The 26,810-nt window shown below is 35.0% G+C and overlaps 1 protein-coding gene across 3 annotated transcripts in view; it reads left to right on the top strand.

Annotated features, from left to right (window-relative positions):
- Nucleotides 1-26,810, top strand: part of ABCD2 (ATP binding cassette subfamily D member 2) — a 67,870-nt gene that overhangs the window by 3,476 nt on the left and 37,584 nt on the right. For 2 of the 3 annotated variants that reach the window (XM_077870445.1, XM_077870444.1), the window contains exons 2-7: nucleotides 1,676-2,936; nucleotides 4,543-4,723; nucleotides 15,551-15,672; nucleotides 18,917-19,085; nucleotides 19,726-19,820; nucleotides 24,284-24,429. In XM_077870445.1, the coding sequence (XP_077726571.1) occupies nucleotides 1,998-2,936; nucleotides 4,543-4,723; nucleotides 15,551-15,672; nucleotides 18,917-19,085; nucleotides 19,726-19,820; nucleotides 24,284-24,429 (1,652 nt within the window). In that variant the 5' untranslated portion in view covers nucleotides 1,676-1,997. The remainder of the gene's footprint in view (nucleotides 1-1,675; nucleotides 2,937-4,542; nucleotides 4,724-15,550; nucleotides 15,673-18,916; nucleotides 19,086-19,725; nucleotides 19,821-24,283; nucleotides 24,430-26,810) is intronic. The other variant, XM_077870446.1, reaches the window with a different exon arrangement.

Below are 26,810 nucleotides of genomic sequence, written 5' to 3' on the forward strand. Positions count from 1 at the left end.
CTATCACAGGGGTTGGCAAACTTCTCCCAAAGGGGGTCAGAAAGTCAATATTTAGCTTCTGTTTCATCTACTCCACCCTGTCATTGTGGCTTGAAAACTATAAACAATTAAGTGAATAAATGGATATGGCTATGTTCCAATAAAACTGTATTTCTGGATGCCAAAATAAAAATTTCAGAAAAGTTTCAAGTCACAAAATATTCTTCTTTTGCTGTTCTTTCTTTTTTTTTTTTATTTTAATTTATTTAAGAGAGAGAGCATAAGCAGCGGAGGGGCTGAGGAAGAGGGAGAAGCAGGCTCCTGGCTGAGCAAGGAGCTCAATGAAGGAGCCCATGCCAGGTCCCTGGGATCATGACCTGAGCAGAAGGCAGACACTTAACCAACTTAGCCACTGAGGCGCCACTCTTTTGATGTATTTTCAACCACTTTAAAATGTAAAAACTATTCTTCGCTCAAGGGCCAAATTTGGCTCACTGGTTGCGTTGTAATTTGCCAACCTCTGTTTTAGTTTCATGCATATTTTTCCCAGGCTTCCAGATGACTAGAAATCTGTAGGTATGTTGTATATGGGGGGGGGGGGGGGGCGGGGGGGGGCAGAGCAAAAATCTATTTGCATATTCAAGAATATCCTTACCTTAAAAAAGGCTCTTTACATTTTTTAAATATGCAGAATTTTGCTTGAATATTTAGCAGTTTAAGTACTCTGTTCATAATGTATGGAATTTTTCTTTAACACACTTGGTTTTTATTAAATAACCAAAATAGAAATGGTAAGTAACCAGGAGATTGTCTCCAAGCCTAAACAAAAGAAACAAAACAAAGCTTGAAAAAGACAAAAACAAACAAACAAAACTCTTGAAAAATAAGTAAGGTCCTGGAGAAGCTATTTCCACCATTTAACTTAGGTTGGGTTCCCAAATGGTTAACTTTTGATTATATAGAGTCACACATCTCCAACTAACAACTATCTAAAGGACACAAGGGGATGAAGAAGTGAAACATTGCACTCCTTTATTTAATAGTCACATTGTAAATAAATATGCTCCATTGCTAAAAGTAGCAGTTATGGGGCTGGAAGATTTTTCTTATAAGGACAAGTAAACACAAAGATGAAAGTTTACCAAATAATTATTTTTTTATAATACATAAGATATCTATTTATTTACCAAAAACAAAAACCCTCAACCACAATTTGTCTGCTAGGTTCTAGGACTTCATGTGAAATCACAGGGAGAAAAAAGTAAAATGGGGGGGGGGGGGCGGCACCAAAAAACAAATCTGAGTATTTGATACTTTGTTCTTTACAGCGCCCTCCAAACTTGTCACTTTCTTCTCTCTCTCCATTTTAGATTGACTGCAAACCCTTCTCAGATTCTCTTTATGTTAACCCTCTTGTCCCTCCTCCCTAGTTCCTTCGCTCTCATCTCCTTCTATAGCTCTTGAAAATCTCCCTTTCTTTTTGTTCTTCCCCTTGTGGTACCTACTAAAACCTTACAGAAGAGATGTATATTCTGAAACTTCTGTGGGCTTCCAAGTGACGCTGAGCATGCTCAGTAGCTAGGGCAGGTTTTGTCGCCAGCAGCTGCCCTGATTCGACCTCTCCAAAAATAGACATTTAACTCTTTGAACTCCTGCTTAGAGATGTAATTCGTCTTGCTCTCTCCTCATTTTCAAGGTTCAAAGGGAGGCAGCGAGGATTCCAAGGTCCCACCGCTCTCCCAGCCAATGAGGAGCCCGAGAGGGAGGAGCCTGAGGCTTCCTTGGTGCAGCTTGAGCTTCTGAGGGATTCATCCCCGTAGATACCGTGGAGTGTGAGCTCTGCTGCATCTGTCACAGCCAACAAAATTAAAACAAAAACAAAAACAAAAAACAGAAGAGGAGAAATGCTGCAGACTATGGAACGCTGTAGGACTTTCTGAAACATTTGCTGGGGATTCCCGTGGAGCATGATCTTTTAAAACCAATTCTTTCTGAAGCCTGTTTGGGTAACTGGGAAAATGACAAATATGCTAAATGCAGCAGCTGATCGGGTGAAATGGACCAGATCGAGTGCTGCTAAAAGGGCTGCCTGCCTGGTGGCTGCGGCATATGCTCTGAAAACACTCTACCCCATCATTGGCAAGCGTTTAAAGCAATCTGGCCACAGGAAGAAAAAAGAAACAGTTTATCCGGCTGCAGAGAACAGAGAAATACTGCATTGCACCGAGACCACTTGTAAAAAACCTTGTCCTGGCGTGAATGCAGAATTTTTCAAACAGCTACTAGAACTTCGGAAAATTCTCTTTCCAAAACTTGTGACCACTGAAACAGGCTGGCTCTGCCTCCACTCAGTGGCTCTAATCTCAAGAACCTTTCTGTCTATCTATGTGGCTGGTCTAGATGGAAAAATCGTGAAGAGCATCGTGGAAAAGAAGCCTCGGACTTTCATCATCAAGTTAATCAAGTGGCTTATGATTGCCATTCCTGCCACCTTTGTTAACAGTGCAATAAGGTACCTGGAGTGCAAATTGGCTTTGGCCTTCAGAACTCGCCTGGTAGACCATGCCTATGAAACCTACTTTACAAATCAGACTTATTATAAGGTGATCAATATGGATGGGAGGCTGGCAAACCCTGACCAATCTCTTACTGAGGATATTATGATGTTCTCCCAATCTGTGGCTCACTTATATTCCAATCTGACCAAGCCTATTTTAGATGTAATCCTGACCTCCTATACACTTATCCAGACTGCTACATCCAGAGGAGCAAGCCCAATTGGGCCCACCCTATTAGCAGGACTTGTGGTATATGCCACTGCTAAAGTTTTGAAAGCCTGCTCTCCCAAATTTGGTAAATTGGTGGCTGAAGAAGCTCACAGAAAAGGCTATTTGCGGTATGTGCACTCCAGAATTATAGCCAATGTTGAAGAAATTGCTTTTTACAGAGGACATAAGGTAAGAGAAATTAAGGTGATGAGTGAAATGTGAGACTCTTCCAGCTGCCACTGCAGTGCTAGATACCATCTGTTGTACTGTTGATGGACCCACTTCTTTAGCGTTTTAGATTTCTATGACATCTAAACCTGTATTGAAATATACGCTTCCTTACCTTTTTAATTACAAGCTCTTAAAGAACCGTGGAGTGCAAACTTTTCTGAAGTTTCATGGAAATAAGATTTTCAGCAATCTAAAAAAGTCTACTTAGCCTCAGTTATCCAAATATGCTCAGAATTATCTCTTAAGCATTTTCTTAAGACTTAAATTCTAACTGGTGCTAGAGCATAAGAAGAAAATATTTGTTTGGAAACTAAGTAAACACATTTACATTGAGATGGAAAATTTAGGATGATATTCTTGTTGTTGTTCCTTTGTTTTTCAAGAAAGGGAAAAACCTCTGCTTTAAATGAAAGACAAGTTTAACAATTTTGCATGTCTGGTCAATGGAGTGACCTCAGTCTGAAGAATTATAGGAGAATGTGTCTCACAGATAGCATTTGCATTACTCCTTGTTAATGTTTACCATATTTTGACACAAATAAAGAGAAGCAGTGAAATGAAATTTTGCCTAGCTTTTAGGGAAAAGCTAAGATTAGAGAAGAAATGAGGATGAGAAAAGGAGTTCCAGTGTTATTTTTAAATATTAAAGATTTTCAACATTAAGTAGGCCCCTAAAATAGCCTAATTATATAAGCTTGCAGTGCATTAAAGTAACTTTAGAATATTAACTATGATGGAAATTTTTAAGGTGATGCATCTGAAATCTTAATACAAGTAAATTAGCAGATGAAATATTAAGGAATTCTAAAGCTTAAAATGGTATTTTATTTTTTTTTTTTGGAATTTTATTACCAAGTAGAATTATTTAATTTTTGAAGCATCATCAATTATCAAAAAAATTTTAAAGTACTAGCAATCTGAAGAAGAAAATTTAAAGCAAATTTAGGACTTCTACTCCCACTTGAAAATTGGTCTCATGTGTTATATTAACCATGCTGATTGGTCATTCCTCTTGAATCATTGAACTCAATGATGTAAATTATAGCATGCTGTAGGCTTCTTGAATTTAAGACAAAATCCAGTAAATTGAGTTAGTTCAGAAGTGCAGTCTAATTACACATATATGTGTCATGTCTCTATTTTTAGATATTTTTGGTGTGATCAAAAAAGATAAGGTTCTAACATTGTTTATTCATGTCTTATAGGATATTATTTAATTTTAACATCTTACACATATAATTTTGAAATCATAACTATAAATCACTAATATGTATCTTATACCTAACATTATATTGACTGAATATCATAGTTTTTTAATATAATTTTTTAAAATAATATAGGTGTGACCAAAACTGGACAGTAATGGCTAATTCTTATATTGATCCATTTTATTGGTTGTTAGACTCATAGATAATACTATAATAAGTAAAACAAAATAACATGTACTCAAACATAATTTGAGTCTGTTGTATGAAGATATACAACAAAATTGCATGTCTTCAAACATATAATATTTAATTTTGTATCTCATGCTGGGTCAATTCTTCTCTTTTTCCCTCCATAGGTAGAAATGAAGCAACTCCAGAAAAGTTACAAAGCTTTAGCAGATCAGATGAACCTCATTTTATCCAAACGTTTGTGGTACATCATGATAGAGCAATTCTTGATGAAGTATGTTTGGAGCAGCAGTGGACTAATTATGGTGGCTGTACCTATTATCACTGCAACTGGCTTTGCAGATGGTGGTAATGATATTTATGCTCAATCTCAAGTATATGTTTAAGATTAGTTCTCTTGAAGGTGTCACTAGTGGTTTTGTGTGACTGAAACTGTGTATGCAGTTATTATTCTATGGTCGTTATTAGAAACAATGGCAGACTTTGCAATCAGCGTATAAGAAAAAAATACAAGTGGCTCAAAATACTTTTCTAGTTCTGAGATATTTCAGAGATGTCTGATGCAGTGTTTCTGGGAGTTGGCCTTGAGCAATTTTAATTATTCTGCCTAACACAAAATGATTCTCTAGTTTGCATTTACATTCAAAACAAATCAATACCTTCAAAAAGAGTATTATACGAGCCCATGTGTTGTAAACTTCAGTTCTGCACATCCTATGGTTTTCGTCTATAAATATTCTATAACTGGATTGCTTCTGATTTGTGATTTGAGGAACTGGTTGACTACAGGAACAAACCAGGAATATTGTTGCAGGGAGTGTTTCGCGCCATGGAACAAGGTCCCTCTACTTATAGATAATAACAGAAAATGTCCTATGTAACATGAATTAGTGGCATTGTGGAAGCAGGGGTTAGCAAGTTGCAGGCATCTAATTCTATTCTATCACTGTCCCAGTGATTTTTACCAACATTTTCATCCTTTGGGATAACTAAAAAAGGTAAGGGCAAGAAGGACAACATTAAAATGTTGTATAGGGGATCCCTGGGTGGCGCAGCGGTTTGGCGCCTGCCTTTGGCCCAGGGCGCGATCCTGGAGACCCAGGATCGAATCCCACGTCGGGCTCCCGGTGCATGGAGCCTGCTTCTCTCTCTCTTTCTCTCTCTCTCTCTCTCTCTTTGTGTGACAATCATAAATAAATAAAAAAATTTTTTAAAAAATGAGGTGAAAGTTTGGGTTGTAATTGGCAGGAACAGGGGGGGATTAATTAAAGAAGCATCATTTTCTGCTCTTCTTCCAAAAAAAAAAAAAAAATTCTCCCTCTTCTTTAAAAACCTCTTGACCAAAATTGACCTAGGTGTTGCGCTAGAGAAAAGGACGGGCTTTGTCATAAGACAGAGCTTTGCCCAAATCTTTCCCCTCTTCCTGCCTGTATCCTCTTAGTCATGTGAATTAAACTTTCTAAAAATCAGTTTACTCATCTACAAAATGAAAATCAGAAAGGTTACTTCAGAGAGTCATTGAGAGGACTTAGTAAAATAATGTTTATAAACTATAGAGCATGCTCTTGATGTTCTTGATGTATGGTGACAATCATTACCTACCAAACAAAGGGCAAGACTAAGGATAGTGTAACAGAATTCACACTATATTACAGTTATTTTTGGTATAAAAATGGAGAATCAATATTATTTGAGGTCATCTAACAAAAAGAAGTACAAATTTACCTTTTCTTTAATATATTAAAACAGTGCATTAATGCTTTAACCAATTCTTATAAAAATATTTGTCAAATTTGAGTCATTCTTAACCTAAAATTGTTCATTTTAATAAATTAAGATTTGTCAATCCTTTGTGATGAGTGCTTCCACAACTTAACTGATTAAACCAATGTATTTAGGGATCCCTGGGTGGCGCAGCGGTTTGGCGCCTGCCTTTGGCCCAGGGCGCGATCCTGGAGACCCCGGATCGAGTCCCACGTCGGGCTCCCGGTGCATGGAGCCTGCTTCTCCCTCTGCCTGTGTCTCTGCCTCTCTCTCTCTCTCTCTATGTGACTATCATAAATAAATAAAATTAAAAAAAAAAAAAAAAAAAAAAACCAATGTATTTAAACCACTAGGAAAACCAAATTTTATCTGTTTTCATATTTTTAAAAAAATCATTTTAATAATTTTATATTGAAAAGGGCATTGTTAGTAATAATACTTTTTGTCTTGTTTTGTTTTAAAGATCTATTTATTTATTCATAAGAGACACAGAGAGAGAGAGAGAGAGGCAGAGTCATAGGGAGAGGGAGAAGCAGGCTCCCCACAGGGAGCCCAATGCAGGACTCTATCTCAGATCGTAGGATCATGCCCTGAGCTGAAGGCAGAAGCTCAACCGTGAGCCACCCAGGCATCTCAGTAATAATCCTTCCATAATGAAATAATTACTTTTTCAAAAGAATTCAGAGAAAAAAAGACACATATAAACCTATGGAGCCTGGGTGGCTTAGTGGTTGAGTGGCTGCCTTTGGCTCAGGTTGTGATCCTGGGGTTCTGGGATCAAGTCCCGCATCAGGCTCCTCACAGGAAGCCTGCTTCTCTCTCTGCCTATGTCTCTGCCTCTCTCTCTCTCTCTCTCTCATGAATAAATAAAATAAAATCTTAAAAAACAACCACTCTATGATCTTAAGATTAGTTTTACTAAGAAACTTGACAAAGTTATCAGATATTCATAGTGAGTCTCTTTAAATTTATGGATTAAATCTTCATATATAAAGTATATTAGAGATAACCCCAGTGTCAAGATTATGGTGTAGTTGTTAGTCCTTGGAAGCACTGGTCTTATTAGAAAACCCTGAAGTATTCAACATAGAACAGAGAAAATGCAGCTATTAATGGTGACAAATTAACCCCACAGAGACCAGTTAGAAGTAAACAATGTATGCAAAGAATCTAACAATCTTACTTCCCTAAGTGATGTAATAAGATGTTTAAAAATAAATCTTACAAATCTTGAAAAGATCTTATTAAACTAAAGAAACATTAAAATTTTAAGTAGAAATTTTGATTATAATTACATTTTTACAAATGAACAAGGTAGTTCTTAAAGCTTCCTTTCAATTTATACAGAGAGAAGTGATATGACAATTACATAGACAAAAAATGAATTCAGATGTCAGCATTATTATGAGTGTATGCTCAATATCTTCTATAATTTCTTTTTTTAAAAGATTTGTTTGTTTATTTATTTATTTATTTATTTATTTATTTATTTATGATAGACACAGAGAGAGAGAGAGGCAGAGACACAGGCAGAGGGAGAAGCAGGCTCCACGCCGGGAGCCCAATGCGGGACTCGATCCTGGGACTCCAGGATCATGCCCCGGGCCAAAGGCAGGCACCAAACCGCCAAGCCACCCAGGGATCCCCATCTTCTGTAATTTCTAAAGTTACTACATGTCTACTTACAAAGTTTATTTTTATATATTTATTTTTTTAGATATTTATTTATTTATTCACGAGAGATACAGAGAGAGACACACACACAGGCAGAGGAAGAAGCAGGCTCCATGCAGAAAGCCCAATGGGAGACTTGATCCTGGGACTCCAGGATCATGCCATGACCCAAAGGCTGAGCTGCTGAGCTACCCAGGCATTCCTACTTATAAAGTTTATATGCTTTTTTTTACTAATATATTTGACCGACAATAATTTAACACATGAATATATTAAATTACCATTCTACTTAGATAAAATTACTTATTTTTTTAAGATAATGATATGTCTTGGAGGCTTTAGGTCTTGGGTTTATATGCTCTATATTCTAATCTTTTCTTCAATCTTAATTTACACTTGTGCCCTGCATTATTAGAGATGAATCAAGTACATGACACTCTGTATTTTAAGGCAAAAATACAGGGATGCCTTGGTGGCTCAGGGGTTGAGCATCTGCCTTTGGCTCAAGGTGTGATCCTGGAGCCGGAATCGAGTCCCACATTGGGCTCCCTGCATGGAGCCTACTTCTCCCTCTGCCTGTGTCTCTGCCTCTTTCTGTGTCTCTCATAATTAATAAATAAAATCTTTTTTTAAAAAGACAAAAATACATGGAAAAAATGGGTGAATAAGAGAGGTATGGTAAAGAGAAAAGGAGAAAAGTAGGATACAGAAAAGAAAGACAAAAGAATAAAGAGAAGCAGGCCACTGTTCAAATTTGATTTGTTATTTAATACTTATCTATCCTTGAGAAAGTTACATAAGCTTTCTATGTCCCAGTTTTCCCACCCTAACTATAGGGATAAGATAACATACATCTCAAGAATTGTTATAATATTATATATAAAGTATTTAATGTGCTTTGAAACAGTCCTTGGCAAATAATAAAAACTTAGGTGAAAGCAGTTATTAATATTTATTATATTCTAACTATGTGGGCACTGGAGTCAGATTTTCTGAGTTCAAACCTGGCTCTTTTGCTTACTAAGACTATGACAATGAGCAAATCATTTTACCCTTTTGTGCTACAATTTTCTCATTTCCAAAATGGGGGAAATTATAGCAGGGTTGTTGTTACAAGGATTAAAGAAAATAACATATGTAAAACTTAGAATATTGCCTGCCTCATAGGAAGTGTTCAATAGAGTTTGCTGGCATGGCCATTGTCATTAAAGGAGCAACACATTTGGAAATGATTAGCAAATCAGAGGTAAAAATGCCAATAGGAGGAAGAGCATGCATAATTTTTCTCCTTTTTTTTTTTTTTTTTTTTTTTTGGAGAAGAAAAGAAAACTAGTTCTGTAGTTCTGTGATACCATTTACCTACAACTTTATGTGAAATCTTATGTTAAGGACAGGATTCTGTTTATATTCAAGTTCACATTATGAATTGCATATGGAATCATGCCATTTTCCCATCAGAAGAGGAGCTTGCAAGTTATCTAGTCTGGGGCCCGAGAATTGCCTATGGTCACACACATGGTTGGCAGAAGCACTAAGGATAGAAGATGCTATATAATTCCTAGAGTATTGCCTTTTTCCCCTTTATCATGCTGCCTCCATATTAGCTATATTGGAACTTGCTCTAGAAGAGATTTAAGTTAGTTTGACACTAAGTAACCATGTGACCAAATGTTTGAAAAAGAGGCATTGGAATAATTATGTATATTTTCTATTTTGTTTTTTTAGAGGATATTACCCCCTTTATTTTATATTAAATATAAAGAGAGACTTAAATTACATTAAGAAAATAGTTAACTGGGAGCTATCATCTCAATTTTTAAATTTTAATTCTAGTATAGTTAACATACTAGTTTCCTGTGTACAATATAGTGATTCAACAGTTCCATATATCACCCAGTGCTCATCAAGGCAAGTACACTCCTTAATCCCCATCACCTATCTCACACATCTCCCCCACCCATTTCCCATCTGGTAACCGTTATAGTTAAGAGTTTGTTCCTTGGTTTGTCTCTCTCTTTTTTCCATTGCTCATTTGTATTGTTTCTTAAATGCCACATGAGTAAATCGTATGGTATATGTCTTTCTCTGGCTGACTCCTTTCACTTAGCATTAAAATCTCTAACTCCATCCATGTTGTTGCAAATGTCAAGGTGTCATTCTTTTTTATGGCTAAATAATGTTCCACTGTGTATATATATCACATCTTTTTTTATCCAATCATCAATCGATGGACACTTCTGCTGCTTCCATAATTTGACTATTGTAAATAATGCTACTATAAACATAGGGGTGCATGTGTCCCTTTGAATTAGTGTTGTTGTGTTCTTTAAGTAAGTACCCAGTAGTGAGATTACTAGATTGTAGGGTAATTGTATTTTTAATTTTTGAGGAGTCTCCACACTGTTTTCCACAGTGGTTGCACCAGTTTGCCTTCCCCCAACAGTGTGAGAGGGTTCCTTTTTCTCCACATCCTTGCCGACACTTGTTTCTTATGTTTTGGATTTTAGCTGTTCTGACAGGTGTGAGGTGATACCTCATTATAGTTTTGATTTGCATTTCCCTGATGATGAGTGATGTTTAGCATCTTTTCTGTGTCTGTTGGCCATTTGGTATCTTCTCAGATTTTTAATGTTATAGGCCATTTTTCTTCTCTTCATATCAAGAACACTTCTGGGCAAGGCCAAAGAAAGCTGCTTATAGGTCCCTCCTGACAGACCTTATCGCAGACATGTAACAGGGAAGAAAGCCTCTAGGCCTCTAGCACTGCCAATCATGTCTGCCTGTAGGTGGTCTGCTAGCGTAAGGTGGCACTTCAAAAGTAGCAACTGAGAGATAACTGCTTTTTTGGAATGGAAGTGAACTTTATCATCACCTAGTAACAATGGGTGATGTTTTTTATTCCTAAAATATACCTCTAAAAAGATTATGTCTATAACTCTTGTTGTATTAGTGTCTCATATTCTAATGTCAAATTATTGGAGTACAATTTTATATTGTGGGTCAATTTTTTTTTAATTTTTTATTTATTTATGATAGTCACACACAGAGAGAGAGAGAGAGAGGCAGAGACACAGCAGAGGGAGAAGCAGGCTCCATGCACCGGGAGCCCGACGTGGGATTCGATCCCGGGTCTCCAGGATCGCGCCCTGGGCCAAAGGCAGGCACCAAACCGCTGCACCACCCAGGGATCCCTGTGGGTCAATTTTGATATAATTCCTCTCCTGTTGACCAATTATTGTAACGGTAATTAGCAAAACATATGAAAGACATACTTTTTAGCTCTAATTAGCTATGTCACATACGTATATTAAGTAGCTATAATTTTTAAATATAACATAGATGCCATAAAGGACCCAATCATTAGTGTACCACTCAATGAATTGCCACATACACAAAATCACCACTCACAAAAGATAGAAACATACCTTCATCCCAGAACCCCCACGCCTTTCCAGTTTTATTCCCATCCTCAGCCCCCTATCTCATCCTCACTTTTTCCTGCCCCCAACATGCCACAGTAAAGGTACTTATATTACTGACATTAGTGTTTGCTGGGTTTAAAACTTGTATAAATAGTATCATATGGTATATATGAATTCTAGTTGCTCCACAAACATTTGTCAATGTTTGATGTCAGTCTTTTTCATTTTACTGTTCTCATGAGTACATAGTAGTACATCATTGGGGCCTTAATTTGCATTTCCCTGATGACTAATGAGATTAAGTACTTTTTATTTATTTATTAGCCATACTTCTTATGAAGTACCAATGAGTGTTTTGTTCACATTTAAATTGACTTCTCTGTTTTTTTATTGATTTGTAAAAGCTTTTATGTACTCTGTAGTGTTACTTTCATCAGACACACACACACAATCTCAAGTACTAGTTTTCCCACTCTATTCTTACCTTTTTAGTCTCTTAACAGTGTATAAGAGAAATTCAGGGATGCCTGGGTGGCTTAGTCGTTGAGTACCTGCCTTTGGCTCAGGGCAGGTTCCAGATTCTCAGGTTCGAGTCCTGCATCAGGCTTCTTGCATGGACCCTGCTTTCCCCTCTGCCTATGTCTCTTCCTGTCTCTCTCTCTCTCTTTCTCTCCCTCTCTCTGTGTCTCTCATGAATAAATAAATAAAATCTTTAAAAAAAGAGAGAAATTCATAATTTTAACATAGTTCAGTTTATCAATCATTTTTATGTGTGTGGTTAGTGGTTTTATTTTTGTTGAAGAAATACTCTCCTCATCCAGGACTATGAAGATATTCTCCTATTTTATCTTCTGGAAATTTATTGGTTTTTCATTTCACATGGAGATCTTCAGTTAGATTTGATAATTATATATGGTATGAGGTAGGGGAAGACCATAAGTTTTTGCTGAGATTCGTCAAGACGATTAAGGTAAAATGCCAATGAAAAGAAGTAAACTCTTTTCCAAAGAAAAAGTACAGAGGAATATCCTATTTTTTATTTTTTAAAAAATTAATACATAATTTTTAGAGCAGTTTTAGGTTTATGGAAAAATTGAACAGAAAGTGTACAAAGAGTTCCAAATATCCCCTCTCCTCCACAGTTTCTCCTATTATTTACATCTTATATTTGTGTGGTATATTTGTTACAACTGATGAATCAATATGCTTGCATTATTAACTCAAGTGCATAGTTTATATAAGGGTTTATTCTTTGCATTGTACAGTTGCATGGGTTTTGACAAGTGTATGACATAACCTTAGTTTTTAAATCCTTTCTCACCTTTTCAATGAACAGATGTCACCATTTTCAATATAATACTTTTTCATAGTGGAGCTGAAAAGTAGCAGTAAAATGAGCAGATATAATATTATTACATCCTTAAATGAAAAACATTTGACAAAATATCTAAAATATTTGGTGAGGAAAATAAAATGTGTTGACCTATGATACAAAATAAGTGAGTGCCTGAGGTCATAAATTTATATCCTGACACTAAGGAATCTGGCTTTTTCATAGAGGTTATGCAGTTGGCGATTGTGTGCAGGACAAAATACTACTGGCACCATACTCATAGTACCTGCCAAGAAACAACCAGTAGAATAAAAGTCAAATGAAATCTGTCCACAGCTATTTGTAATTTTGTTGCTAAAAGCATGAAGAAAACCCATTAATCTGCCAAAGCAACATGGAAAGTACCATGCCATATCAAATACAAGTCCATCTGTGCTAGTGTTTTTCCTTCTTAACAGAGGCTGTTGATGCAAGCTGCTACTCAAACCCCTTTTAACCCAAATTCATAAAATTCCATAATTATTTTAGATCATCAGCCAGATTCTCTGTGAGCCAAAACTATTCTTAGAAATTTAACTGATACAGCAATTCATTATTTTGGTAGCTTGCTGAAAATCCTTCGGTCATTTTTTTGTGGCTATCTAAAGTTTATTACACTTTTAAATGTACTTAAGAATATCTACATTCCGTTCCCAGTCCGTTCCCAGTCTATCTATCCAATCATGTCTTTGACTCCTCACTTCTACCAGCATTCAAAGCCTTTTTCTTTTATCATTCTTAGGGAAACTAAGTAAATTCAAGGGACCTAACGGTAGTTCTCAGAGCAATGATTGACAGTAGAGCTAGGAGCATATTGGACTATCATAAAAGGTCCCCATGAATTCTAATACTCAAGTGAAATCTGTGCCTGACACCGTTCCATACCATAACAAGACTAGGCTATTGATCATTTAATTGACATTGCTTGAAATTTCCTTTCTCTGTGCCATTGCTTATGCTGTTCTTGTGGTCTATTAAAATTGTACATAGTCTTCAAGGCCTCTCTCACAGTGTGCTCCTCCATGAAGCATTTCCTGACTTTTGCAGCCAGAAATGATTTTTGCCTCCTGCAAACCCTGCATATAAACTCTCATCACAGACTGCTCTGCACAGTTATTTAGGAACTTATATTCTTTCTCCTACCAAACTGTAAGGCCCCCAAGGAAACAGTCTGAAAATCACATTTATCCTTGCATGTCTTATAACACCTTGCCTAATTTCTTGCATATGAGATTTTTCGGTAAATATCTGCTGAGTAAATTTCACCTTATATTTTGCATGGATCCCTTTCAAACTCAGCTGAGCTGTCTATGAACAAGTGAAGGTAAAAGTATCTGGTGGTCCTAGCAGGGCACAAGTTAAATATCTGTATTGTCATAGAGAAGGAAAAAAAACCTTTACACTGAGATAAACCAGAGAAAAATATATATCAAAATGGGCCTTTGGCTATCTATATCATTATAGTATTTTCATTAATTTTCATTTAGAGCTTTGGAGGCCCATCTATATCATTATAATATTTTCATTAATTTATAGTATTTAATTTAGAACTTTGGAGATACTTTATAGAAGAACAAAATAGAGAATCATACTGATGAGAAGTCTAAAGTAATGACTGTAGAGAACAAATTAAAAGAATAAGACTAAATTGAGTACATATTGCAATAAAATAATAACTAGAGAAAATAATAACAGCTAACATTTAGAGCATTTATCATAGACCATGGATTAGGCTAATACTTCATTTGTGTTTCATCTTTAAGCCTCATAACAATCCTTTGAGATAGAATTATTTAAGATAGTTGTATTAATTCCCTCATCGACATGAGAAAATAGGCATGGAGAAGATAATTGGCTTGTTCTACTTATCTTAACCATTTGTCAGTAGGTGGTAGAGCCTGGATTCAAACCTGGCCTAACTTGTACTCTTCCCTGTAATTCTGCATTGACAGTAATTTAGGATGTTCATCCATCTGTCCATTTCAGTATACATTAAGGGGTACTATGTGCTAGACACTCTGATTTGTACTGGGAATAAAGAAATCAAAATGTAGTCTTGACCCTTAAGGAATTTATCGTCCGTTGGAAAAGCCAAACAAGGTTTTCCAGGGAAAACTGTATTAAAGAGTTAACTTTCTTGAAGAAAGAACTAGGCAAAAAATGAAAGGAAGTAGGTTAAAGTAAAAAGAAATGATATATGCAAATACCAAAGGATAAACAGAGTATTGCATGTTTGAGGTGCTGTGGACCATAGATACAGTTTGGGTGAAATAGATAAACCGAGTATAGATTATGAAGATCAGCCAATTTTCAGGTTCCTTTTTTGAAGGAACCACACTAGAAATATTTGCTTATATTCTAGTTATTAGTATTTTATTTACCAAAACAGTAGTATTTTATTGCCTAGCCATAAGAGGGGTAGAGACCTGAATTTGGAAAGGATTAAAAGAATGCTAAATGAAAAATTAGTCTTAATTGTTAACTAAGTGTTCTAACTCTCCTAGAAAAATAACAAAACAAAAGGAAGCTTTATTTATTTTTTTAAAGATTTTAAAATTTATTCATTCATAACAGACAAAGAGGAAACTTTAAATAAAATCTACTATAGGGACACCTGGGTGGCTTAGGAGTTGAGCCTCTGCCTTTGGCTCAGGGTGTGATCCTGGAGTCCTGAGATCGAGTCCCACACTGGCCTCCCTGCATAAAGCCTGCTTCTCCCTCTGCCTATATCTTTGCCTCTCTCTGTGTGTCTCTCATGAATAAATAAAATCTTTAATAAGTAAAATCTACTACAAATACTATATTTTCAATAATTCATTAAATTTCTAGGAAATTGTTAATACTAATGGAATATTTACAGATGGTTTCTTTAGCTGCAATTTCATTTGTAAAAACAAAACAATTACGTGAAAAAAACTCAATAATTTTGTAATTTGCTTTTAGATCTAGAGGATGGCCAAAAACAAGCTATGGTTAGTGAACGGACAGAAGCCTTTACCACTGCTCGAAACTTATTGGCCTCTGGAGCTGATGCTATTGAAAGGATTATGTCATCATACAAAGAGGTACTGGGCATTCTTGTCAGATTGATTAAAATAAAATATATGAAAATCAAGAAAAATGTAAATTATCAGATATACTTAGCATTTTAGAAACATATCTTTTCTCTACTAAAAATTACTAAGAGTATAATCAATATAAAGGACAGCAACTCCCAAGTGTATTGCTGCTAACACTCTGTAGTTTTTACACTCTTAATTGTAACTCCTCTTTTTCTGTCTGTAGTATAACATATTTGTTTTTAAACTAAAAAAAAAAAAAAGTCTATTAAGTATGGATTCTGGAAACAGAGCACCTAAATTTAAGATCTTGCTCCAGTATTTACAAAGTATGTGAACTTGATCAAGTTCCTTAACTGTTTCCTTATCTGTAAAGTAGAGATAATAGCATTACTTGGTAGGATTGATGTGAGTTAATACACCTACAATATTTCAAACAACACATGTGGGGCACCTGGATGGCTCAGTGGTTGAGTATCTGCCTTTGGCTCAGGTCCTGATCCTGAGGTCCAGGGATTAAGTCCCATATCAGGCTCCCCACAGGAAGCCTGCTTCTCCCTCTGCCTATGTCTCTGCCTCTCTCTCTCTGTCTCTCATGAATAGATAAATAAATAAAATCTCTTTTAAAAATGAAAATAAAATTAAAAATAAACACATGTTTAGGGACTCAGTAACTGCTAGCCAATAATATTATTTATATACCTTGCAAACTTTTACTCATCCTTCATGACAAGTCAAGCCTCACTGACCACATATAAAACTGTCTTGTGATTCTACTTTATTCTCCCCTTCCCTGCAATGTCTGGGGCTTCCTTCTCTGTGTTCTGGTGCTTTACCATGTTATAATTTAACATTTCTTCACTAGATCCTGAGTGGAAAGCAGCAAAGATTTACTTATCTTTGCATTTATAATATTCATTTTAATGCTTGGAATATTGTATGTGGTCAAGAAATATTTGCTGAAAAAATGGTAATAAGACTGGCAGATATCACAGGATTAAAATCAGAAATTATTTATTTCAGATACATGATATTCCCATGGCCAGTCATTTTCAGCATTAATTGCTCTTGTGGCTTTTGTCATAATATGAATCACCAGAGCATCCTTATAAATTCATCTGCCAATTAAATCAGCTTTAAATAGACCATATAAAAGAGTAACAAAGTTTAACTGTTTAAAACTTAACTGTTTCCTTATCTGTAAACAAACAAAGTTTGTGATTTGCTGATTAAGTTTTCAGTCTCATTCAGTAATTGATTTATTGAATTGGGTTTTGTTTCTTTTTAAAGTAAAACCAATTTTTTAGGACCAAAATAACTCCATTTAAAATTTTCTGTTCAGGGGTATTTGGGTGGTTTAGTTGGTTAAGCGGCTGTTGGTTTTGGCTCAGGTCATGATTTCGAGGTCCTTGGGATCAAACTCCGTTTGGGGCTCCATGCTCAACTGAGGAGTCAGTTTGGGGATTCTCAATCTCCCTCTGTCCCTTCCTCTGCCCCTGTTCGTGCTGTCTCTCTTTCTCACTCTCTCTCTAAATCTTTTTAAAAATTTTCAAATAGTAATTTTGATAATCTGGAGGTACAGTTTTGGGGATAGGTTTTTTTGATGTAATAAATCTCTTCTTAAAATTAAATGACAAATCAAAATTTAATCCATCTCATATTAAAATAGTTTGCTATCTAAAGTCGCAGAAAGTATATTGCCTAGTTTTTCTACATTGTATCCAATACAGGAAATAGTTGCATTTTGCTTTATCTCCCTAAATGTGCTTGGGATCAGAGAATGCTCAGTTCTAAAGAATCTTATTACCGCTGTGACAACACATGAAAGCACCTTGCCTTCTCTCTTCTCTCTGCTAGTTCCAAGGGAACAAGATTCCTTTTTAGAATAAGAGTCCGAGGACAAACTCCCTGCCATGTATCCCAAAGTAATTCGTCCACAGTCAAGTTCTCAGTTTTTTTCAGATGCCCTGCTCACTCCACCCTGCATCCTAGTGTATTAACTCATGACCTCCTGCCTTTCTTTAACTGACCCATACATTTAGTTTCAGATTTTTTTCTCTAGGCAGATAAATATATTTACCCTAGTTTTTTTGAATCTGTATTTTGTTAGTTCTTAGCCCTGTTTTCCTCCCCTTGGGAACTCAATAGATTCTTCAAGATAACATTTTAGAAATTACCCCTTAAATAGTTATAACATTAACATGTAGAGATGCAGTGGAGACATGTAGTAGAAGGCTTTTGATAGAAGCATCTACTCATTTATGGCTTATGTTTTGCACGCACATAGATCTTACACAATGTCAGCATTGTTTTATTCTACAGTTTAATAGTGACCATGCCTTGCTTATTGGTACCAATTTCCTAATAAATATTCCTATAAGGGAATGGTTTTTGTGCTTTCCTTTTCACTGAGAAAGATGGTCTTGACAGGAGATGAGACACCTTTCACGTTACCCTGTTAACAAGGTGTTCTTTTAATAGAAAGACAGCAGGAGATTCAACCTAAATTGGGCTACTGGAAGAATAAGAGCAAGACACCATTCTATTGAGTTTTGTGGATTAAAGCAGAGATTTATCTCATTTTATAATCTCACCTACAATAAAAGTCATATCATGTAAATTATGGTTGGCTTGAAAAGAAGTGGAATTCTGGGATTTAGACTGAAAAGGATTTGAAGCTTTTCTCTGAGCTCACTCCCAATATTATATCCTCTGACAGGTGTTTCCTTTGGTACGTAAAGCTTAGGACCCTATTTTGACAAACAATCTGACTCAAAAACATTCATTTTACAATAAGGAAAAAAAACATATTTTTCTTTTATTTAAAATATTTTATTTTAAATTGAAAAAAGATACTAAAAAAAGGATCATTATGACCTTAAGCTTTTCACAAAATTTCTAATTTTCTGGGAATGAAATTTGTGCTGTAAATGGAGCCAAATCAGAAATTTGACTGAAAGATCTTTAAGCATTCTTTACAATGTAAAATCTGTATGTTGTATTTTGAACCCTGACTTGAATGAATAATTTTTTACAGGTTTTGTAATTCCAATCAAACTTACATTGACACCTTGCTATGTTGCTCCCTTGGTAAGCCTTTTACTGTTACTTTTTACAGTTATCAGATGTATTTTTTTTCATGTGTAATAAAATAGGATCTTTAAATCAAGGAACTAAGACGATTGTGTATCTTTTTAAAAGTCTATCTTGAGTACATTAACTCTATTTTACCTCTCTGTGTTGCTTTTAGATCACAGAATTAGCAGGCTATACGGCTCGAGTATATAATATGTTCTGGGTCTTTGATGAAGTAAAAAGAGGCATTTATAAGAGAGCTGCTGTCATGCAAGAGTCTGAAAGCCATAGCAAGAATGGAGCTAACATAGATTTACCCCTCACTGACACGTTGGAAATCAAAGGTATTAAATCAAATGTTTTATATTTTCCTATATTTAAATGTTTGCTTTATCAACAGAACCAAAAATTTCCACAAGATAGCTTTTAACAGTTACAAAGAACCAATATTGGCTTTTTAAAACAGTTATTCCTAAAGTTAACATCACAATGTAAGGAGTGGTGACTAACGTTACCATAAAAAAATTATGCAACTTGTCTTTAGGACAAATTTCTAGCATTATTTTTAGAAACTGCACATATGGCAGAATGAATTGTTTGCTTTTAGAATTCAAATACAGAATTAGAGCTAACATCTTATTGTTCTTCATTATTCTGTTTTTAAACTTGAGTTTGATTATCACATCTTTAAAAATTGTACTATGCCTTGTCTTAATTCCCTTTTTGCAGCACTGTATTTTTTCTGTAGGAAAGGTCAATTTAGTGAAATAAGTAATTGTAAAGAATATGGCTGAGTTATATGAGACAGAGCTTATCTCATTATCCTCTCATTATGACACTGACATTAGATTACTGTAAAATCATATTTCTGAGACAGTTTCCAAATATATGTGTCAGAATGCCCACATTTACATTAAAGTTTGCTTTAGATGTAGATGAAACTTGTAATAGCTTTTATAATTTAAACTATTCCTCAACTTTTAGGAAGAGTTATTGATGTGGATCATGGAATTATTTGTGAAAATGTTCCCATAATTACACCAACCGGAGAAGTGGTGGCTTCCAGGCTAAACTTCAAAGTAAGATGATATTCAAGAATCTTCTGATTGTTGCCATCACACTAATACAAAACAACTCAGAATTCATGTCCTTTATGTTAAATACTTGGAGGAGCATATGGAAAGGAGGGGAAATCAAGAAAGGTATGCATAGTGGCTCAATTACAGAAGCAGTTACTTCCTCAGAAAGCAGAGAAAGAGAAATTTGATTTCTACTGCTTTTTTTTGCCAGATTGAAAATCAGAATTTCTCAGTGCACTGAGGGTCTATACAAGGTAACTTTTGGGAACAATAGAAAAATTTCTCAGAAATTAATATCTGGAAATAAATTTTAATTTTTTCCTTATAGGGATTATTCAAAGCACGCAAGTCTATGTTGTAATATACTTACTAAAACATAAGGAAAGAGGTCCTTAGCAAGTTTACTTCTGTTATTGTATATTCTTTCTCTAAATTTAATTTATATTTCCAATAATCACATCTTCCATTTGGAAAAAAATAAAGGATTCATGGATTGGAATTTAGTTTTTAATTTTGTTGAGAGTAAGAGGTATTTGTTATTTATTGTTCTATGTCTTGATAATAAAAACCAAGATGTAAAAATTGCTTAATAAACCTAAGGCCCTAATTTAAAGCATTGTAAAACTTCAACATACATTTTGCAATTCAAGTACGTAACAATTTGCTGATAAGCATTAATGACTATAATGCAGGCATCTAATTGTAGTTGAAACAAAGACATAATTGGACTTGGTAACAGAATTAAAACATGACAATACATGTACTCATGATTTTAGTATGGAATTCAGTGTCTAGGTTTAATTATTGAAGGTGCGTTTTCAAATGACTAAGGGTTCTGGAAGATGATAAGTACTGAACAATGGGAAAATTCTGTGTTAATAAATTTGAGAGGGGCACCTGGTGTGGCTCAGTTAGTTAAGCATTTGCCTTCGGCTCAGGTCATGAACCAAGGGTGGTGGGATCAAGCCTGGCATCAGGCTCCCTGCTCAGCAAGGAGTCTGCTTCTCCCTCTCCCTTTGCCCCTCCACCCTGCTCCTTCCCTCTCTCTCTCACTTGCTTTCTCTCTGTCAAATAAATAAATAAAATCTTATACAATAAATAAATAAATTGTAAATATAAGAGAAATTGTGTTTTAACTACAAATTGGCTAGGCTTTATTTTTCCATTTATAGACCTACAGAGTGATTTAATTATTTGGATGTGGTAATGAGTACCTATTAGGTGTTAATGATGCACCATAATCTTCAGTAGATTTGAAAGAAGACATTTGAAGAGGCATACATGGAATGTTTAATTACCCACTAATAGTTTAGCAATTTTTAATTTATGACTTTTTATATAGAATTTGTCAGGTTAGGTTTTAAATATCAATTCTTATTGCTCCATATACTAAATAGAGTAAGAGTCATTGAATTCTGTTACCTACTAACTACATTATTATAGATACATCACACTCTTTCTGTGAAAAAATTCAAGGTTAATTTTTTTTTATAAAAAATGAATCTTAAAATATTTAATCCAATGGAAATGTCATGAATTTTGAGGTTCTACAAAGATACATGTTAACATAGTACACTTTATGATAATTGGTATTTTTCTGGCTCCGAGAGTTTTATTTAAAGTGTCAGGTCCCTAAAATTTAATAAAAGTTCTGTTTCCTCTGTATGCATTGACAAACAGATTTCTAGATGAAAACCTTCTCACCCTTTTGTAGACATTGTGGAATTAAAAAGTTGGAGAAGTGGGACACCTGGGTGGCTCAACAGTTGAGCCTCTGCCTTCGGCTCAGGGTGTGATCCGGGGGTCCGGGATCGAGTCTCGCATCAGGCTCCATACGAGGAGCCTGCTTCTCCCTCTGCCTGTGTCTCTGCCCCTTTATCTCCGTCTCTCATGAATAAATAAATAAATCTTTAAAAAAAAAAAAAACTGGAGGGACACCTGGGTGACTTGGTGATTGAGCATCTGCCTTCAGCCCAGGTCGTGATCCTGGAGTCCAGGATCAAGTCCCACATCAGGCTCCCTGCGTGGAGCCTGCTTCTCCCTCTACCTGTGTCTCTGCCTCTCTCTCTGTGTCTCTCATGATAAATAAAATCTTTTTAAAAATAATAAAACTGGACTAGAAAATCCAATGAATGGGGGAATTATTTTTGCTTCACTCTTGGTGTTTACTAAACATAAGAAAACTTATGCCACTAAAATAATATGAATGTAGAAAAGGCTTCTATTATGACTTAACATGTGTTAAATTTCTGAGAATTCCTAATAGAGAATGATGCTATTAAAATATTTTGTGAATATGCCTCTTGCCATGGCACATACCTTTAAAAAAATCATTTGGGAAGTATTTATGCTTCTACAAAATTAAACTTCCTTAACTCTCTCCCGAGTGAAAGAGCACAGCCAATCACAAAATTAATTCCTTTGGGGGCTCTTCCCAGGATTTTCTTTGAACTTTATCAAAATAGCTTTTCAGTTTGGCTACAATTAGGGAGGAAAAAAAGATCTACAGTAAAAATTTTATTTTTTAAGTTTTTAAAAAAGATTGTATTTATTTACTTGTCAGAGAGACAGCATGTAGCTGGGTGGGAGGTGCAGAGGGAGAAGAAGAAGCAGGCTCCCCACTGAACAAGGAGTCCTAAGTGGACTCAACCCCAAGACCCTGGGGATCATGACCTAAGCTGAAGGCAGACATTTAACCAATTGAGCCACCCAGGCGCCCCTAGTAAAGTGGTTAGACTCAGTCTCACTCCTGTCTTATGTCCTTGTGGCAGCTGCTTCTAGTACCTAAAAATGCTCTTCCTCCTCCTGTTTTTCCCCTGTCACCCAGGCTCAGGTGAAATACCTCCTCAAAAAGGATTTTCCTGACCACCCAATCAAAAAAAGTGCTCCTCACTCCCGCCACTGCCTCCAATCCCACAATACACCATCTTTCCCAAACACATCCTTCTTCTTTTGTTATAATATCATTTACCACCACCTCATCTTTTGTTCACAACTTTATTGCCATCTTTCCCATTAGAATAAGCTCCATGAGAACAGAGACTTTGTGTTAGGTAGCCCTGTATCCCTTGTGCCTAGAAGAATGTCTGGCACATGGTAAATATTCAATTGGTGTTTACTGAGGAAATGTCTAATTATTTAGACAGAATATACATCTGAACCATTTTTGCTTTATGTATACTTATTATATACATTCCTAGTTCCTTTATCTTAACCCTGTTCCAACTCTTCTCTTTTTCTTCCCTTCCTCCCTCTCTCCACCACCTTCTTTGAACAAAAAGATTTCAGTGTGCATTAGACACAATGTGTAGACATGGAATTGACCCCTTATACTGACATAATCCAAGTAATATAATGTTTTTCATCTTTGAATTTTCAATATAATATATTTTATATCATTAATACTTAGATACCTGCATCCATATATACAAAGCTTTATCTACAAGCATCTGTAGGTTTTGGCCTCTCATACTTTGATGCTATATTCACTTTTTTTTTTATATTCACTTTTTAATCACCATTATAAAATATTGTTTGTTCTTAGAAATGTTAAATCTGTTCTTGGAGCAAATTTTTAAATTCTACTCGTTTTCCTTGTTCATTCCAATACTCTTTAAGTATCAAACCAAGATAACTACCTGATCCTATTGGGTGGAATGGGAACTCATGAAATTTAACTGTTTAAATTTAAATGACAAAAAAGATGGAAGATTCTAAAGAGAAGCATCCAGTTGATAATGGATAAATAACTTGTGATATATATATATTTTATATATAAATACATATATATGATATGTGTGTGTGTGTGTATATATATATGTTTTAATTCATTCCTAGACATGAGACTAAATTATAATCCTCTTTCTTTCCTCTGTCTTGGTTTGGTAAATGTATTTTTTCCATCTATGAATAAAACAGAATTAGAATCATTTCATCTCTACGATTATGGGGTTTTGTGATTGTGTAACATTTCAGACTGCTGAAGTATAAAATTAAACTACCCGGCTGGATCTTAGCATTGCTTAGTAGCTAATAAATCCAGTTGACAAATACAACAAAGTTGTATTTGAATTCAATATAAACTTAACCAAATATTAATATAAATAAAGTAAAATTTAATGTATTTTAATTAAAAATTGTAAACGTTCTTATTTCCCATGTGGCTGTGTTTCCACATATGTATCTAGAATGTGATGACAAAACCTCAATTAAAATTTTAGAAAGGAGTGCTCATTCCAAGAAGATCCATTTCCTTTGGAGTTGGATTATTTTATCATGCTTTTAGCTTTAGAGCATAGTCAAAAGCCAGATTTGATGTTCTCAGCCTGACATATTTTTTTTGAATCCTTGCCTATCCTGGGTTATCATATATTTGAAAGTTTTTAAAAAATGAACACTTTTAAATGCTGCCAAATGAAATCATTTTTAAATGTTGCAGTTTGTAATTTTATTTCTTACTTTAGGTACAAGAAGGAATGCATCTTTTGATAACTGGTCCCAATGGTTGTGGAAAAAGTTCTCTCTTCAGAATTTTAAGTGGGCTCTGGCCTGTGTATGAAGGAGTCCTCTATAAACCACCTCCTCAACATATGTTCTATATTCCACAAAGGTAGGTACATATTTTATATCCCAAGAAAATTTCACTTTGCTTTTGAATTATCTTGATTCTTTAGTCTCCTCAATTTATAATCTTTAAGCATGTTTTCATTGAAAGAAACTATTAAGGAAATAAAAATTCAGTTATCCAAAAAGTTTTAATATCACTTTGATTATTAGAATTTCTAAGACAATACCACTTCTTTTTATTTTCACATCTATATAGAAATAATGAGCACTCAAAGACTATAAATGCTAATCTCAAGGAATGGCAGCCAGGTCAAAAGAGTAATTTGATTGCTGGAGATGTAGATTATCTCTTCTAACAGACAAAATTATACTTAGATAACATACTAATCTCTTCATCAATCTGTATATGTTCTAAAATTATTCAAGAGCCTCCATAAAATAGTCTTTATTACAGCTATGCTATATTATTTTTTATGCTATATTATTAATGATATGAAACTACCTTAATTTTAAAAATTATGCTAAGAATGAGTGTAAAGTAAACATAGAAATATTTTAAAGGAATATTGTTTCTTCTGAAGTCTTTAGCCATCTTTCCTTGTAACAATTTAGAAACATCTAAATACAAAGTTATACTTGAGGATTTGGAATATTTATTGTGGGTGAAAGAAAATGAAATTTGAGGAAGAGACACACACTGATGCTCATCTTTTCCATCTGCTATCACCCTGAGTTAGGCAGACATCACAGAGCACTCCTACTGTATTAGAAGACTATTCTGTGTAACCTAATAGAGCACTTAGACTGGAAGTACAGAACCAGGACAAATATAAAAGTTATATCAAGTTTGGTACAATCACATGTCTCTCTTGCCCCTTTCCTTTTGTCAAAAAATGCTTGTATCATCCTGCCCACTGGTCTAATTTTTACGCCACGTTGTAGTTAGGCATATGAGGTTTTGTTGGAGTTCTTTGCTTTAAAATAAGATTTATGGGGATCCCTGGGTGGCGCAGTGGTTTGGCGCCTGCCTTTGGCCCAGGGCACGATCCTGGAGACCCGGGATCGTATCCCATGTCGGGCTCCCGGTGCATGGAGCCTGCTTCTCCCTCTGCCTGTGTCTCTGCCTCTCTCTCTCTCTCTCTCTCTCTCTCTCTCTCTGTGACCATCATAAATAAATAAAAATTAAAAAAAATAAATAAAATAAGATTTATGTTAGTAGTAGGAAGCTACTTGAAGTATAGAAGAATGAAGAACTGCAATAAAAAAATGTTGGATGTGAGCAGTGTCATGAATTCTTATATAAGTTTAACATAAAATAGATAACATTTTGTGACACCAGAATCATTGTCTCTTCCTCTATATGCTTTAAAGTCTTTTGGGAAACCTTCTGAATCTGACAACTAAATCATCCTGCCAAAGTTTAAGTTTCAGACATTAATGTGTTAAATACACTGATTTTAAGGTTTTTTTATTTAGATTATAAGGCATAGAATCATGAGGAAAATATTCCATTATAGAATCTACTCTCAATTCAAATAAACTTGTATATATATAAATTTTATATTTTTAGCTATTTTAGATTTCGTATATAATACGAAAGATACAATTTTTTAATATAGCTGTGACCTGAGCAATATAAGACATTTCCAAGGCATAGAAAAGTGCATAATCCAGCAAAATCATCCTTCAGGAATTAAGGAGAAATAAAGACTTTTGTAGACAAACATAAGCTGAGAGAATCCATTGACACTAGACCTGCCTTACGAGAAATGCTGAAAGGAGTTTTTGACATTGAAATGAGGCTAACTAGTAACATGAAAATATACAACACCAGTAAATGTAAATATATAGTCAAATTCAGAATTCTAATATGATGATGTATTAATCGTGTTCATATTAGTATAAAGGACAGAGTATTAAAAGTAACTATAACCTGTATAATTTGTTAATATACGTAAGTTGTGATATTAAAAACATAAAAGAGGGAGAGTACAAGAGTAGAGTTTTTGTAGCAGATGATATGATTTTACATTTAGAAAATCCTGAAAACACTACCAAAACATTCAGAACAAATCAGTGGATTCAATAAAATTGTTAGATACAAATTCAATGTATGGAAATCAACTGTGTTTCTTTTTTTTTTTTTTTAATTTTACTTATTTATTCACAAGAGACACAGAGAGAGGCAGAGACACAGGCAGAGGGAGAAGCAGGCTCCATGCAGGGAGCCTAATGTGGGACCCAATCCTGGGTCTCCATCCAGGATCACACCCTGGGCTGAAGGCAGCGCTAAACCACTGAGCCACCTGGGCTGCCCTCAACTGTGTTTCTGTAACTAACAAACTATCTGAAAAAGAAATAAAAAAATCTCAGTTACAGTAGCATGGAAAACAATAAAATACTTGGTAATAAATTTGACCAAGA

The sequence above is a fragment of the Canis aureus genome, chromosome 25, assembly GCF_053574225.1.
Source record: "Canis aureus isolate CA01 chromosome 25, VMU_Caureus_v.1.0, whole genome shotgun sequence".
Classification (NCBI taxonomy): domain Eukaryota; kingdom Metazoa; phylum Chordata; class Mammalia; order Carnivora; family Canidae; genus Canis; species Canis aureus.